Source organism: Pituophis catenifer, unplaced genomic scaffold (genome assembly GCF_029215685.1).
Source record: "Pituophis catenifer annectens isolate HBS135680 unplaced genomic scaffold, rPitCat1.0.hap2 SCAF_1, whole genome shotgun sequence".
NCBI lineage: Eukaryota > Metazoa > Chordata > Lepidosauria > Squamata > Colubridae > Pituophis > Pituophis catenifer.
In genome coordinates this window covers 175,869,844-175,887,452 of record NW_027256881.1, presented here as the reverse complement: position 1 = coordinate 175,887,452, position 17,609 = coordinate 175,869,844, and the positions used below count along the sequence as shown (strand labels likewise).

The 17,609-nt window shown below is 38.6% G+C and overlaps 1 protein-coding gene across 1 annotated transcript in view; it reads right to left on the bottom strand.

Annotated features, from left to right (window-relative positions):
• Window positions 1-4,967: 4,967 nt before the first annotated feature.
• Window positions 4,968-17,609, bottom strand: part of ACADL (acyl-CoA dehydrogenase long chain) — a 26,492-nt gene continuing 13,850 nt past the window's right edge. The window contains exons 6-11 of the mRNA XM_070956780.1: window positions 15,883-16,047; window positions 15,108-15,209; window positions 11,475-11,588; window positions 9,461-9,588; window positions 7,122-7,208; window positions 4,968-5,257 (exon numbers count right to left, since the gene is read on the bottom strand). Coding sequence (XP_070812881.1) covers window positions 5,164-5,257; window positions 7,122-7,208; window positions 9,461-9,588; window positions 11,475-11,588; window positions 15,108-15,209; window positions 15,883-16,047 — 690 coding nt within the window. The 3' untranslated portion in view covers window positions 4,968-5,163. The remainder of the gene's footprint in view (window positions 5,258-7,121; window positions 7,209-9,460; window positions 9,589-11,474; window positions 11,589-15,107; window positions 15,210-15,882; window positions 16,048-17,609) is intronic.

The following is a 17,609-nucleotide window of genomic DNA, read 5'->3' as shown; positions in this document are numbered from 1 at the left end:
GACTGGTCCAAATAGAAGCTGGTCAGCAATGGTGAGAGAGAGACCATACTGTGAATAAGGAGAGTAGTCTTGCTGTTTCATGGGGCAACTCTCTTTGGACACTAAACCAGCAACCAAAAGGAACCTAACTAAATTGGTTGATTAACCAACTGTTAAAACTCCTCCAGATCTGTTCAAGTAGGTTAGGTTGAAAGGGAGCCTTTCAACCTAACCTACTTGAACAAATCTGGAGGAGTTTTAACAGTTGGTTAATCAACCAATTTAGCCATCTTTCAAACCTTACCCTCCCTGCCAACCCCAGCTCAATCTCACATCAAGGAGATGGGGATGCAGGATATTTTCCCACTAGTTGGTGTTATTTGGTGGAGGGGAACAAAGCTGGGAGGAATCCACCAATTCCTGTCCATAAATGAGGGCAACGTGCATAAGGTAGGATAGGGATTACAAGCAGGGACAGCATGTTACAGTATATGCAAGTATTTTGTTAGCTGAAAAGCTGGTGGATAGCACTTTAATTAGGCTGCGTTTAGGAGTCCGCTGAATCTATTTTCAAACAGCAAAAAACATCCAATTTTATACATCCCATGTTGCTACTTACGAAGAGAGAAAATTTCAGTTAAATAGAAATAAACCTCGGCCGACCATCACCTGTAATTTTTAAGTTTCCCTCTTCCCCGTAGCCAAGATAGAGCTGAATCAGTTTTGAGCCCCTCCCCCAACCCGCCCCGTAGACTTTTCTAAACTACGAAATCTAACGCTGCTTCCCAAACCTGAGGCGCACTTGGCAGGCTGTCCCCACCTCTCCTTCTGCCTCATCGTAAAAAAAAAAAACAAACCAAAAAAACGGATCCCTCCCTCGCGCCCCCGAACCACGACTCTATCTCCGCCCCGCCTCAGGGCGTGAGGCAGCATCCCCCCCTCCCCTCCCACATTCCTTGGGCGCCGCCACGCCCTCCCCCGGCGTCCTCCCCAATCCCGCCTCTCGTTCCCCGCAACCCTACCGCCTCCGTCCTCTCCTCGCTTCAGTGCCGTTACGGCGCTGCTCAGAACTCTGCGGCTGCCCCGGGGGTCGTTTGCGCTTGTCCTCGCGCGTCCCAGAGAAGGCGGGAGAAAAGGAGAACGCCGCCGGGAATCAACCGTCTCTTCTCAAATTCCCGCGGCAACCGTGAAAAGCAACAGCCTCCACCTCTCCCCAAGCACCGACTTGCCTGCAAACTCCGTCCGCCCGCCCGTCCGTTTGCGGGCTGCTTCTCTTCCTCCGGTTGCCTCAGTTTCGCAGAGCCCAGTTCACTTCCCCCAAAACAAAAGCGGCGGCGGCGGCGCCTCTCTTGTCCCTCCCATCCCACTTGGCGGCTCCGCTCAATTTTGGCTCTCCCCAACAGCCGCTCCGCTCCAAGTAAGTTGCCTCAGCAGCAAACAAGCATTAGCGGCCAGGGGTTTGGGCGGGGCAACCGAGGCCTCTGCTCGGACTTGGCCGCCTAAACCAACCAATGGAAAGCCAAGGTGGGCGGCCCTATGCAAAGCACACTGCGGTGGGTCTTCAGGATTCTCCCAGGATTCTGGGAACTCAGCCGATCTCTTTAGAGTCAATTTTGAACTTGAGCCTCGTCCAGTTCGGCGCTTCGCCCGACTGCTCCCTTCTCGGTTTCATTGTGCGCTGGAATTGCGCATTCGTGGATTAGGGTACTGAGCGGACATTGTTAACATCGTTAGCCGAATGAATGCCAAGCACGAGGTAGAGAGAGCAGCATTGGTCCGTTGTTTTTCCGTCGTGTCAAAGTAGTTCCTTGCTGATACAGAAGAAATAATTGCAGAATTGTAGGAATAGCATTAGGAAACAGACTAACAGATAATTTCATTGAAAGCAATAGCCCTGGGGCATTTTAAAATCTGAAAAACCCATCATGATATCCATAAAAGCTTATGCTACATTAAATGTGCACTTTTAAGTGCCAATGCGAGTGTATGATGCATTTCAAAGAGGCATGAAATTCTGCATGGTTTTAGCTGTCCTGGTATATTTTCAGAAAACAAAAGATCCCAACTTGGCAATTTTCTTCAGAGCACAGAGGAAAGCAAGAGAGAATGAGCACCATTTGGTTTGATATCAATCAATACTTAGTTGAGGAAGCGGAAGTAATGGGTACTTTGGAGAACAGTAATCCTGGAGGTCTTGATTTTGAGGGAATCTAAAACAGAGTATCATGCTTTACTTTTTAAAAATGAAACTTGATTAAACTCAAGCAATAAGGATGGAGACATACAGGACAGTCAACAAAATCAAAATGATTAAAATATCCTTTGTTATGTTGAAGCTATGTGTGTGCTTCACATTCAATTGCCCAGTTCCACTTGCCATTTTTGACTGTCGACAATCTGCAGAATCCCTAAAAAAACAAAAGTAGATTCCATGACATAGGAAGATAATGGGGAAAAAAGATACACATAGATGAGAGAGAGAATAGTTCCTAATGAAGGAAGTTTAAAAGTTCAATGAGGTGAGAAAAGAACAACAGAAGACGCCAACTGGGAATTCAAAACAGCTTAATGAAAATCTGAACATAAAAAAAGAGCTCATACACAAAATAGAAATAATATCAGGTTATAAGCGAAGAGAGGAGGTTGCCCAAACTATAGGGCTGATATCAGGAAAGTAAAAACTACCATGTTTTCTCAAAAATACAACCTACCCCAAAAGTAAGTCCTAGCTTGGTTTTTAAATCTGTGCTCAATAAATCCTACCCTCCCCAAAATAAGCCCTAATTAAGACCCTGCCCACTCCAGGGTGCATGGGTAAAAATTAAGCTAGGGTAGGGATGGTGGGGTGGAGCTGCTCTACTATTTACCTTTGGACAGTTTCAGCCAAGCCACGCACATCCCGACAACTGCCTTGCTGGCCCATTTTTTCTGCAGCCAGCAAGGCTTTCCTAAAGGCCTCTGCAGCTGATAAAAGAGCTCTGGATCGATCTGGAGCTCTGTTATCGGCTGCAGAGGCCTTCAGAAAAGCCTTGCTGGGCTCAGAAGAAGTTCCTAAAGGCCTCTGACAGCGAAAAGGATGCCAGGGGCAATGCGCTCAAGTGAGGTGAGTCAGTGGATGACACCCCTCCCCCAGAAATAAGACCTGGTGCCTTTTTTGGTGGCAAAAAAATACAAGACTGTCTTATTTTCAGGGAAACATGGGATGACAGCCTAGGTTAAAAATAGATATTAAACCTAATCAAAATGGCTTCTTTGGATACTGTATATTCAGAATAAAAGGAATCTGTATACTAGCTACTCAGTGAAGACAATAAACTGTTAACATATATAATAAAATACAAGATTACTCTTCTCTTCCCATCCTTCAAAATGTTTATGTTCCAACAGGAAATTATGAAGGGGGTAGGATTGACATCTAAGACTGACCGAAGCAGGACTTTATTTTTTATCAGACTGAAATGAATTGCATTCCAGAGTGTTTAAGGTCTGGCTGAGCCTCTACATATTATCTTTGAGAAATCCTAAACAACTGAAATGCCAAACAATGGAGAACAAACTTTACTTTCCAACATCTGTTGGGAGGCATGTCACCTGCAAGTGGGAAATAACACTGTTTTCAAGATTAGTTGGCTTGCCATACCTATCTTCCATGAGCTTATCTAATCGCCTTTAAAGCCAAGTACATTAGTGGCTATTGCCATGTTTTGTGGCAATGAAATACACGTGCTAATTATAGTTTTTTGAGTCCATCAGCTTCACTGGATGACCTCTTTTCTTAGTTTTCAGATGATAAAAACTTCTGCCCACTTTCTTCAAACCAAGCAATTTTATACACTTTATCTGCATAAAATACTGAAGGTTTTTAAGAAGAGATTGGACAACCATTTGTCTGAAATGAGTTTCCTGCTTGAGGATGGGGTTGAACTAGAAGACTTCCAAAGTCCCTTCCAACTCTGTTATTCTGTTTTATTTATTTATTTTTTTGAAGAATGATGAGTTTTAACATTTCATCAAATACACTACAGAACTTTTACATTCATTAAAAATGTCTTGTTTTTATTCAGCTTTTTTTAGATCATTGAAATGTCCCCCATCCAACTAAAGAGTAATTAATATTTTAGCGTGTTCTTATAAAGATTCTGACCCTCCCTTCCAATCATTTAATTTATACTCCTTTACATCTTTTTACTTTTATTATAACTTATTTTTCAAATCTGGACACTAGAACTGTACATAATATTCCATATTCACCCACATAATACATTTGCACAAAGATTAGAATTTTGGCAGTTTTATTTTCAGTTCCTTTCCTAATGATTCCCAGCAGGACAGTTGTGAAAATGCAATTCATTTTTCTTGATACAGACCTCTTGGATCCTGTCAGTGTAAATATTTTTTTTGCCTCATACATCATCTCACACTTAATTATTTAATATAATTATAAATTGCTGTAAGAAAAAAAAATTGGATGGGATAACTAATACTAAGAATACTAAAATAAAATATAAAATGATCCTAATAGAATAAAAGTAACAGAATGAATTCAAAGTGCTTCACTTACAAAATAAAAATCAACTATGTGAATATAGTACACAAGGATATCTGGTTTGGTAATACTACCGTACTTGTGAAACAGACTACTAGAATAGCAGTTGATTGCCAGCTGATTATGAATCAGCAGCACATTCTGGCTACTGAAAAAGCAAATGCAATTTCTTTTGCTTCATCAATAGAATTATAATTATATTTTGTATCAGTTCAGAAATAAATCTAAGATTATAATATATGTAATATTTTAAAAAGAAAAAAAATAGATTCACATTCCATTATTTTGAAAAAATCCATTGTGTAAGTTTCTACAATTGGCATTTCCTCTGGCACCCAAAATTTCTTTAAAAAGTATGTTAATTTTGAATGTAGAATCATAGTACATTGCATCCAGAGTAACTTCAGAAGTTTGAGAATTGTTAAAAATTCAACAAAGCGTCTTGCATTGTTCAATGTGAATTTATATCATCAAAGACAGACAGTGATTTAATACTGAACATTAAAGGTCAACCTGAGAAACAGTTTTTTGTTATTGTTTTACAACTTTTACAACTTTTATTCCATTTCTTCATATGCTGGGATCATATGCTGGGATTTTGTTTTTGTGAAATTTAATTTTCTATCAGGTAACTGCAACTAATTGTTGCTTACAATATCTCTTGCAATGAGCTCTTTCATTATTTCATTGGTACCACCATAAATTGGCTGAACACGAGAATCTACAAAAGATCTGGAAAAAAAAAAGATATTGAAGCATATGAATTAAGCATACCAATACTAATAAATATAAATATCTATGTCTTTTATATCTTTTCCTACCAAGATATATTCTTAACAATGACCTTGTTAATGGTGATTGGTAGCTTTTGAGATAATGTGAAATGCAAATTTTAAGTTTCTGCAACCTTATTTTCCAGAATGTTTCTAAGACCTAAGCTTCTTGGGAATAAGGTTGACAAGTATAATTATTAAAGCTGCTTAGTAAAAAGACAAAATGGAGAAAACTCTGGATGATCCAAAAGAAGAGGAGGAAAGAAAGAAAAATAGTTGTAGCAAAGCAGCTAACAGTGAAAACACAAAGACAATTTTGGGGATGACTTGCAATCAGACGTGGTGAAAATCAAAGAAATGACAAGTCAGGCTAAAGCAGGTAGTATGAAAAACGTATTCATGTATTTAAAATATGTATATGTTACTTATCATACCATATACAACATTAAATAGTTGAACTTTCTTTTTAAATTATAATAAAACATATAAAACAATCTTCTGTCAAATGTCAAGGCTGGGAAGGAAAAGCAGAAAAAATGCTTTGTGTTTGTGAGTTTTCTGTGTCTGCGAAGTGATCCAACCAGTTTGCCTTTTTGTAAAATGGATACGTTATAACCAGTGGTGGGTTCTTCCCGGTTCCACCTAGCCGGTAGCGGTGACAATATGATGTCACCGAACAGGTTCTGCCCCCGTGGGGCCCCCACCCCCACCCCCTGCGTTATTCTTACTTTTTATTTGACCCCACCCCCAATCTATTGCTGCTTCCTGAGTCCCAGCTGATGGGCTATAAGGAAAAACTGTTTAAACTCTTGCGGTGGGGCTTCAAAGGGCCGCCCTACAGCTGATCAGTGGTAAAAGGTAGTTTGGTGGTAGACCATTGCCTCCCAAAACAAATGGGTAGACTGGTGCCTGCAAAAATAAATGGGTAGACTGGTGCCTGCAAAAATAAATGGGTAGACCAGTGCCTGCAAAAATAAATGGGTAGACCGGTACAGCTCTGCAAGCAGTTAAAAGCCTGGTAGACCAGTACCTCTGCTAAATCCTAAAGAATTGTCACACGACCATCAAGCCATGCCCACAAAATAAGCCACGCCCATAGAACCGGTAGTAAAAAATTTTTAGAACCCAGCCCTGGTTATAACTGATCACACCAACTACAGGAATAATTTTGTAAATGGACACATTTCCCACATCAGGTATTTTGTGATGGTAACCACGATACCCAAAATTCTACTGATCCCAAGAAATCTATAATATTTAATTATATGACACCAATATAACACAGATGTTAAAGAACTACTTAAAATAGCTGATATAAAATAAAATTAAAATAGACATAAAATTAAAGTTGAAAGTAACAAAGAGGCCATAAAGTTGTATATAAAGGGAACATATTACCGGAAAACTTAACAGTAATAAAAACCTGAGCTTGCTGCTCACATTATATGAGGTAAGTTGACTGGAAAAGTAAAAGATTCTTGAAGTATTTATGTTCAGGTTGTTCAACTAAACTGCATTACTAAGAGCCTTGGTAGTACAGTGGTCTAAGGCACCCTGTTATTAAGCTGGTTATTAAGACCAGATGCCTGCAATTACTGCAGGTTCGAATCTCGCCAAGGCTCAAGGTTGACTCAGCCTTCCATCCTTTCTAAGGTAGGTAAATTGAGGACCCAGTTGGGGCAATAAGCTGACTTGGTATAAATATACAAAAGAATGAAGGCTATTGCTTAGCGCATTGTAAGCCGCCCTGAGTCTCCGGAGAAGGGTGGCATATAAGTCAAATTTAAAAAAAAAATTACTAACAAAATAAAAAAGTAACTTACTTTGCAATTGGGTACTCCCACATATATCCCCATCCTCCATGAAGCTGCACACACTGAGTAGCCACATTATTTTGGAGATCAGAAGCCCTTAAAGCATAGATAAGTCTGTTTCAAAACTATTTGAATTGTTATACTCAAAAAATTAGTTGAAATTATCACTTCTATTTATCTAGCTGCATTATTTAGCCAAAAACACATGAGAAGTTTTAACAGCTAGAAAATATATCTAAGCAATCATACAATAATTTATATACAATTCAAAATCTCATTTTGGCAATGGCAATTGAACAAAAGGGTTTTTAATGTAGGTTTAAATTTAACAAGATTCACTATACATAAATGCTCAATACAAACAATTTAATGGTTTATCTTCTACTGAAAATGTTTTCTACATCAGTTTGAAGTATGGAAAAATTATCTGTACCAAGAGAATTTTCTATTCAGTAATGAAATCTCCACAGCACTATATGATGAATATAGCTAAAATCAAATTCAATTACGTAAAAGAGAAACAACTTTAAGAAAGATACTTTAAAGATTACATTGGAAAGCAAGATAAGCAGGTCATGAATGGCAATACCCAAAATATATATCTAGGTACAACCATAAATAAGCATTCTGCACATTGCTGGAAATCCTACTAAATAGGTATGTACAATTGCAAATAGATGAATGATTTCCTTTTATTAAAACTAAATATAATTGCTGTTTCAGTCCAATATTATTTTATATTACTGGATATTTCTCATGTGGACATCTTTGGGCTTATTTTACTAATTTTCATAAGAGACAAACATTTCAAGAAAATGTGTTCTGCTCTTTCTCCTAATTTTATATAGGTAGCCCTTGACTTACAACCATGATGGAGCTCAAAATTTCTGTTGTTAAGTGAGACATTTGTTAAATGAATTTTGTCCCATTTTATGACCTTTCTTGCCACAGTTGTTAAACGAATCACTGTAATTGTTACGTTAGTAACACAATTGTTAAGTGAAAGTGATTTTCCCATTGACTTTGCTTGTCAGAAAGCTACAAAAGGTGATCACGTGACTGCACTGCAACCGTCATAAACATGAACCAGTTGCCAAGCATCCAAAATTTGATCACATGACCATGGGGATGCTGCAACAGTCATAAGTATGAAAACTAGTCATAAGTTCCTCTTTTTCAGTGCTGTTGCAACTTTGAACGGTTACTAAATGAACTGTTGTAAATCAAAAACTACCTGTATCTTACTTCTTTTACCCAAGCAGTTAATTTAATCTGGTATCAGTACACAATATTTCCTTGGATGTTTTCACTTTGGTGAAACATGTTAATACGTAACAGCAAAAAATTCCAAGAGCTGTTTCTGGCTAATGAAAAACAGAATTCTAAGGAATCTAGGTAAAGCTGTCTTATATAACAACGGACTGCTTTTCTGGTCAGATTTAAGAAAAATTCTACATATGTATGTGTATGTGTGCAAATGTGTACATGTGTGTGTAATATATATATAGAAATATATAGAATATTCTTTGTATTTAATACATTGTTAAACAACTATTTATTTATTTCATTTAATAATGAATCCAAGAAACATTTGATCATCTGCCCTTATCAGACCCAATTGGAATACTGAGGGCAGTTCTGGATGCCATAATTTAAAAAGGATAATGGTACATTGAAACAGGTTCAGAGGAGGGCTACTAACAAGGTGAAAAGTCTGGAAACCAAACCCAGTCAAAAAGTCTGGAACTGCAACTGAGAAACAGTTAATAATCTGGATATGTTTTACCTATAGAAAATATAGCCAAGGGAGATAAAAAAGCAATCTTCAAATATCTGAAGTGTCAATTTACAGAAAAGGGAATGGACTTCTGTTCCATTGCTCTAGTGGGCAAGACCAGAACCAATGGGTAAAAAACAAGGAAGGAGTTTCACACTAGACATTGTAATTTCTTCAGTGGACAAGTTGTCAGCCAGTGAAAGAGGCTGCCACACAACATAGTGATTACTCATTCACTAGAGTTCTTCTACAGAGGTGTTTTGATGCATTTTGTATTGAACAGGGTGTGGACAGGATTATTTCTATAATCCCTTCCAGCTATGATTCTAATGAAATTCTGTTTAAAGCAAAACCAAGATTGCTTAGTTAAGGCCCCTTATACATACTGTACATATTGACATATATTGTGAGTGAAAGAAAATAGAACTGAAAATAGGGTAACCCATTTGAATTTTCTGCAGAAGGTATTTGTCCCTACAATTCTTGAGTATATTATGAGATTATATTTATTGTCACTATTCAGATATAGAGCATATATATATGACATTAAGTTCTTATTTAATAGACGTACCAGTATTTGGCCATTGAAGCAGTAGCAGAATCCAAGCATTTCCGTGAATGAAGATCAATACAATTATCCAAAAATGTCCGACTTACACAAATCTGTGTTTTCAATTCTGCTAATTTGTGTTGCACAGTCTTCCAATTGGAAAAGAAAAGATACAATGTATGCAAAGTTATTTTTCAATACTTGCAACACATTATGAACATCTCAATTATATCTCCATAATAGCTGGCAATATTTTGCAAAAAATGTTCAAAGACTGTGTCCATAGAAATTCTTCAAAATTTAAAATGTATTCACTGGCCCAAAGCAAACTAACAATTTAATCACATTGAAACTATGTAAAAAAACATTTTAAGCCTTAATATTTAGAGGTAGTCCTCGACAATTGAGCCCAAAATTTTCATTGCTAAACAAGACAGTTAAGTGAGTTTGGCCTATTTTACAATCTTTCTTGTCAGAGTTATTAAGTGAATCACTGTAGTTGTTAAATTAATAACACAGTGTTAAATGAATCTGGCTTCCCCATTGACTTTGCTTGTCAGAAGGTCATAGAAGTTGATAACATGACCCTGGACACTGCAACCATCATAAATACATGCCAGTGGCCAAGCAATTTTGAACAAGTGACCATGGAAATGCTGCAAAGGTCATGTGGAAAACAATCATAAGTCACTTTTTTCAGTGCCATTGTGACTTCGATTGGTCACTAAATGAATGGGTGTAAGTCAAGGACTATGTGTATTTTGTGGGGAGTGAAACCCCACCACAATTCTTTCTGACTTTAGTAGGTACAGTATTAGTTATATACTGTGAATGGATGTTATCTCTATGAAGATTGTTGTATTGTTCACTATTACCAATGGTAATAATAATGCATCTTTTTCAAAATTCTAGTTTAACTTTAGTTTAACAACACAAACTTTTATAACTGTAAATTTTAACCAGGTCAGTAAAACTGATCATGAACAGAAGCATTTTATATCTAATTAATCTTGACAGTACATCGGTTTTGTACCTAGAAAGAACATGTGTTTATTTTTCTTTTTTCGTATTATACTCATAATTAATTTCATATGAAGGTCAATTTTATACAGTTCATTTTTCCCCTATCTTGGCTTTCATCTGCCACCCAACTCCCCTCTAGCACTGTGTTCTCATGCATCTCTCTGCTCAGTCCCATCTCCTCTCCCAAGTTGTCCTGACCAGCAATTCTCATGTCTCCCAATCTGTTTCCTATTTAATACTTGATATGCATTCTTCCCTCCAGCAAGTTCACCAAAAAGTGGTAATCCATTTTTCTTTTGAAAAATATTTTTACTGAGCATGTTTCAAAAGGAAGTGGTGCTACCTCGCATATTCATTTCCCCAAAAAACACCCCAGGAATGTCTAAAAACTACTAATTATTTCTGCAATTGGATTTCTTCTGCTTTTCCGAGTCAGGAATTTGTAAAAGAAAGTAAGTCCACACACATATTGATATTATAAACTGGCTTAAAGTCTTTTCCTCATCCCTAAGAAATCTAGAAATGAAAATTTTATTATGCAGAATTATAAACACAGAATTCCACCCTCAACAATTACAATAGCCAGCACCAGGATGTATTTAAGACATGCTTGCAAGGAAAGGATGTAATTCTGACTTTCAACCTCCTTTCAAAATATCAGCAATTCATCTGTTTATTTTTTAACTGTTAGCCTAATGCATAAGAATCAGATATAACAATGCACTTCACAGGAACATTTATGTTTTTAAGTGATAAACTGAGAAACTTCAGAAAGTCTCTAAGTCATTTCTTAAAAAACAAAAAGATGCATATAATCTGCATACATGGAAGAAAAAAAAGTCCTACAAACCCTAAGGCCAAATAGCGGCCCTCAGCTAGAAATCAAAAGATTTCTGGATGTAGATTGTTCATCAGATGACCAAGCAACTAGGTCTGCACCCCAAATGAAAAAAACAAAAGGATTTCAAATTAAAAAGTATTACTGAGGAAACAAATATTCTCAAGTTCTCACCTGTAAATGTGAAATTGTTTTCCCAAAAGCTTTTCGTTGTTTAACATAGTTTCTTGTTTCTTCAAACATGAATTCACAGCTAGCAATCGCAATATCACCGATCAAGAGCCTTTCCTTGAAAGATAAGTGGGAAAAGACATTCTCAAACATGTTCATTATTAAATGGAAAAAATATCATTATTTCTCTATACATTCTTCTTCCTAGATATCTCTTCCTTGTCTTCCTTTATAAACCTTTCTGGTTTATAAAGATGTATATAGGTCTAAATCAGCCTTGCAACTAGATCTACTGTAGATCTGCTTTGAGTACACTTTTGTGCCTGGTATGTTAAATGTAAAACTAGGGAAAGAAAAGCTCTCAAATAATTTAACTTGCCCCAGATGCAATTGTAATATTTAATATTCTGGTCTATAACATCAAGATACATTTTATGCAGCTTAAAATATGTATGGTGGAAATGCATGGCGGAAAATTTATTCATCGTGGAAAAATTTGAAATTGCTCTTAACTGGTACTACTCCTTTAAGTTATCAATCTGAAATTCAGTCTGTTTGCAGGTTAATGAATATACAGCCCAATATGGACATATTTTGAATAGATCCTAAAATAATTGAGAGATGAATCTGTGATTATGGTATGCAGAAATTTTGATCAGCATATGGAAGTCAGGGTGTCAGGGTTCCAAGTCCCAACCAAGGAAGATTCCGAGGCCAGCTGTGCCTCAAAGTTCCATTTTATTAGAGATGTCATATTGGCACATCTGGGAAAACCGTATCAGAAAGCCCCTGGGTTTTCCCCATCCAAAGGAAAGCCAAAGTCCCTTCCCCTGCACCCACATGTCCATCACATGGTCCAATCAATCCACCATCCCAACTGGAAATGTTCCCCAGTTATGCTTCTCCAGGTACAGGCTGAACGACCTTGACTGCCAAGGAAAAGAATGTTGTTATGGCTGTATATTCCACCAACTCCATAATCCCCACAGCACTAAGTGTGGCATCCCTGAAGATCCAAAGAAAAAGATGACTTCCAGGGCTGACACAGGGGTGAGGAGCCAACTGTCATGCCCCCTGTTGGAGCCTGAATCTGCGGGGGAAGACGAGCTAGAATCTGAGCCGACAGATTGAGAGGGAGGCTTCATTGGCTTTGGAGGAAAATGGGGAAGGGAAGGGCCAGTCCGGCCAAGGCCTTTCAGGATTAGAATAGTTTGTAGACAGGAAGGAACAGGGGCAGGATGAACATGAGACAGAGCACAGGCGAGGAGCAAGGACCACCCCGTCCTGATCTGAGAGTAAGGAAAGTATAGAGAAGGCGAGAACAGCGCAGACTGAGCAGGCTACTTGGGAGAAGAGTGCCCTGCCCATCTTCACAAGGCACACCTGGGGAATGAGACTTAAGGAGACGCTGTGGGGAGGGGCATTTGTGGGGAACAAATGCTGAGTTCCTGAAGTGTTATGTGCTGACGTTTGAACTTTCCAAGAGTCCTTGCATTCCTTCTGGCTTTCTGGATTTATTAACTGGATCCTTTGCTTCCTGAACTCCTTGATTTGCCCTGCTGGATTTATTGCTATGCAGCCTTAGTGTACACAGTGCTGGGCTGGATTATATGCAGCCAGAGGCTGCTTGAGATGTGTGTTAGGGTTTGTGATCATTTTGCGCTGGGACTTGCCAGAAATGTGGGAGCGTTTGGGGAAATTTGGAGCAATAAAGGCGAGGTCTGAACTCTGTGCCATGCCTGTGTTATCTCTGTGCCATGCCCCGTGTCATCACACCAACAGACTTGAGGTGTACAAAATATGTGTCAGCTTTGTACTTTGACTCTCTACCTAGTGCTACCGTGTAAATGTATATGAACCTCTTGAACTGTTGAATATGGTTGGTATTCTACATGAAAACATGAATCATATTCAGAAAATAATATTCCCAAAGGAAAGATTCAGATAGAGTCACAAATGGAATGGAGCCCGCCCATTGCATTCACAACCCAAGGATTTGTGGGAGTGAATCTCGTACCTTGAATGGGATCACTCCCTCCTTTCGCCCACACATTCGGTAACCAAACGGGAGGCTTGTTAAGTGCATGTGAGGTATCACGGGATGCGGAAGGCCATGGGGGGGGAGCTTAGTGATGGAACAGGCCACCTGCCTAAGACCACCCAAGGCTTCCCCCACCCACTGAAATACCTCATGCTCTCCACAATTACTTCTCCCCCACATCCTGCCATGCCTGGTCACTTATCTTCTGAACATCTAGCAAGCAACCTCTCAGCCGCATGTGCCCCTCTGCAGTTCTGTTCGGACTCCGCAGGCCTGCCTGGCAGGTTGCCAGCCAAAATGAAGCTTCCGGGGGTGGATCTGCCGCTCCAATGCTCCATTCGGGCCTTCCCCCCATTGCAGGCCGAAATGGAGCTTCTGGGGCAGATCCACCCTTCAACACTCTGTTCAGGCCTCCACCTGCAACGGGCTGGGAGAGGCCCGTAGAGCCCCAAATGGAGTGTCAGAGGGGAGAATCTGCCCCCTGGAAGCTCCATTTTGGCCTGCAATGGGCCAGGGGAGCTCCATTTTAGCCTGCAACATTGAGGACGAATATTGCAAAGCCTCTGTGATTATTCATAAGGGCGAACAACTGCCATAGTGCTGCAAGATTTGTAGTTTCGGGACTTGTTCGCAAATGCTAGGAGGCACTTATCGGTAACTTCGAACGTTTGCTACGGGAATGCGTAACCCGAGGATTACCTGTATTATACCCTTCCCATGCAAAAAATTATGAGACAGGAAAACAAAAACAGAATGTAGAGACAAATGCCTACCTAAATAGAACTGAACGAAGTGAAATATTTTGAAGAATTAATTCTATTTTTGTGGATGCTGAGAGAAAAGAGCCCTCTTTTAACTATTTTCAATAACTTGGTATTTTAAATTGGTGACAGAAAGTGTGACCTGCGGGGTGGGAAGGGGGTGGGGAGCGCAGCGGAGAAATTCTACCAGAGAAAAAAATTGCTAAAACAAATCAGTACCTCCTTTGGAACTTTAAAAGAATGCTTTCCTAGGAGCAAAATATGTCTTGCTTTGGACTCAAAACAGGTTCAGCTGCAGCCTCCTAAACCTTCAATTTCCTCCCCTTTGAAAGCTAATGACAGGGAGATAGCTTTTCCTGACATTACGCAGACTTTATGTTTCCATTACTGAAGTCCACAAAGAGAGCACTAACACTCTCTATTTCTATTCACATAGAAATAGAGGAAAAGAAAGGCAGGGGGAAGGCCCTAGTAAAAAAAGATTTTGCTTCTTTAAGTATCTGTACAATAGTTATAGAACAGGAATGAGATCTGATACTACATATTTTAATATTAAAATATCAACATTACTAAGTATATCCCCAAATCTTTTCCTCACATATTACAACAAGTTATATAAAAGCTCAAGCCTTGAAAGAGAAAATAACAATGCAATTCTGGATGCAAGATTTCCACCCTGAAATCAGTAAGTGGTAGCTGTCAACATCTTGCACAGAAGGTCAAATGTCATCCAATATAATCTGTTGCTGCCAGATAGCTGCAATGACAAATAATGCCTTTGTATTATTCTTTGGTATGGCTTTATATCTCAGTGTGGTTCCGTGTCTGTCTTACCTGAGGAAGCTCTGACATTAGATAATAGAAGCCTTTGTTCTCCTGGCCAAGTAGTGCGCTGGCAGGCAAGCGGACATCTTCAAAAAACAGCTCAGCTGTGTCCTAATTTTAAATAATAAAGTCACATATTTGCCAATGTTCCTTAAACCTTGTATCATGATGCTTCTCTTTTAAAGAAGTGCTGTGGGCCCACAAATGCATTAAAATGGATGGAGGATACTATTTACCAAAATGATTACTTTCCATAGTCAAATCCCAAGGTCTAAGTAGCATATAATAGTGGAAATCAATCTTTGTTCCACCTTGTATTTATTCTGTTGACTTGTAATGAAGGATGCAAAAAATCCCAGATGGGACATAGAAGATGGGAGGCAATTATTTCTGCAGCTTTGCTTTATTTTCTCAGAAGCCCAAACCCTTGCCCTCCACCTTTGAGTAATATAATACCCTTTTTGAGTGCACTCACTCTCCCCTCCCCTCCCCTCCCCTCTCCCTTTCCTGTATTTGAATGTGGCAAAGCCATTAATAGCCAAATCTTCCTGCCACTGGACCCAGCTGAGAAGTCCTGTTGGATTCCATAGCTTATCAAGAGAAAGCTCACAGGCGGGCATTCAGTAGGAGAAAAACACTGTTATAGGAACTGTAAGATTAGGACATAGACTTCTACAACCACTTGCCAAATATATCTAGCTTGCTATCTAATGCAATGATAATTGAAATATATTTCCATTGTGTTTACTACCCATACTTATTAGAGCAATTATCTGGGACTCACCTGTGCTTTAAGTCCTATTTTTTCAAGTTTACGTCCTTTAACAAAGCCTTTCATACCATTTTCTACTAGGAAAAGGCTAATTCCGTGAGCAGGGGAACGGGCTTCACGGTTTGTAACAGCCACAACAATAACCAAATCAGACATCCAGCCATTTGTAATAAATACCTGTAACAAACCAGAGAGATATACTTGAATTATTTTATTGTAATTTGTTTTCTTGCCTATTAAGGACTTAGTCCCCTAAAGTCAGCCATTCCTAATTTAGTTCTTGGATTATTTAGTTCTTGGATTCTTATCTTGAGGTGTAAAGAATCCAGTGTAAATAATCACCCTTTGAAATCACAGAAAATCAGAATCTAAAAGACACTCAAAGATAATCTAAAAGATACCCTCCCTCCACTGTTAGGTAGAACCGTTACAAAATTATCTGGTTTCCACAGATAACTATGTTATAGAAACCAAAGTAGTTGTACATTAAAAAGTGTATGGTGTTTCGAATACTCTTTAATAAAAACATACAAGAAAGAAGTGTGGCAAAACTAGTACAACTGAGGTAAACTAGTATCACAGTCAACAAGATTGCTTCTCAGTATATTTATAAGTTAGTCTGGCAATGCAAAACAGCCACACTTTATCTGTCATAAGTATTAGAAATAATATAAATATTAAGAAATAATATATTACAAATTATATCTATTACACCCAGTCTGAATCCTTCCTTTCCATCTAAAAAAAACTCCACCACAATTTCCTCTCTTCAAATAATCAGTCCCACTCAAAAAACAATTAAACCAGGATTAACCATTATCATCCAATCCTAATGAAACCATTAAACATCCTCCCAAATAGCAACCCATTATTTTATTTTATTTATTATTTGTCAAACATGTAAGAAAACAGATACGTTGGTGCGCTTATGAACGCCCCTTACAGGCCTCTTAGGAATGGTGTGAGGTCAACAGTAGACAGTCTAAGGTTAAAGTTATTATCTTAACCGTGATCAAATAAATGAGGATCTTTCCTCAATTTTGACTACTAGGGCAATTATGCACCTTGAACAGGATGTCTAGAAATTGTGTCTCATGTCCTGATCATTATATATGTACACTACTTTGGGGAAACTACAACTAATTCAACATGTACTGGCAAAGTTCCTGACAAGACAATCTCATTACAGTAGAATCGCATCTACCCTGGAATTACTATCCTGCCTGCTTATTAGCTTTTGAGTCCAGCTGAAGTGCTGGTGACTACTTTGAATTAAAGCCCCTAACAGCACCAGATTAAGTTATACAAACCATGCCAGAATAAAATCTGCTCAGCCAGTATAAAAACCTAGAGGGGCCAATGGGGGGGGGGGTGTCACCCATACTCTGCGAGATCTATGGTGAGTGGGTCACACAACAGGTCTTCTCAGTGTTGGCTCCTACTCTTCGGAACACCCAACCCCAGAAAGGAGGATATCTTTCTCCCTCTTTGCATTTAGGAGGCAAATCCCAGTGGGTATTTAGCCTTTAGTTCGTCCTGGTGCTTCTTGAATATTTAATTTTAATTTGCTTGGGCATTGTATTATGTCTTTAACTGTATATACTAGTTGTGTGGTTCACTGCCCAGAATTGATTTGGTTAGAATATAAATATGGCAAATAAATAAATCATACAATATGGATATCAAGCATTTTTCTCAAGGTATATAATACTAAGGTAGATTTAGTTAGTAAAAATCAA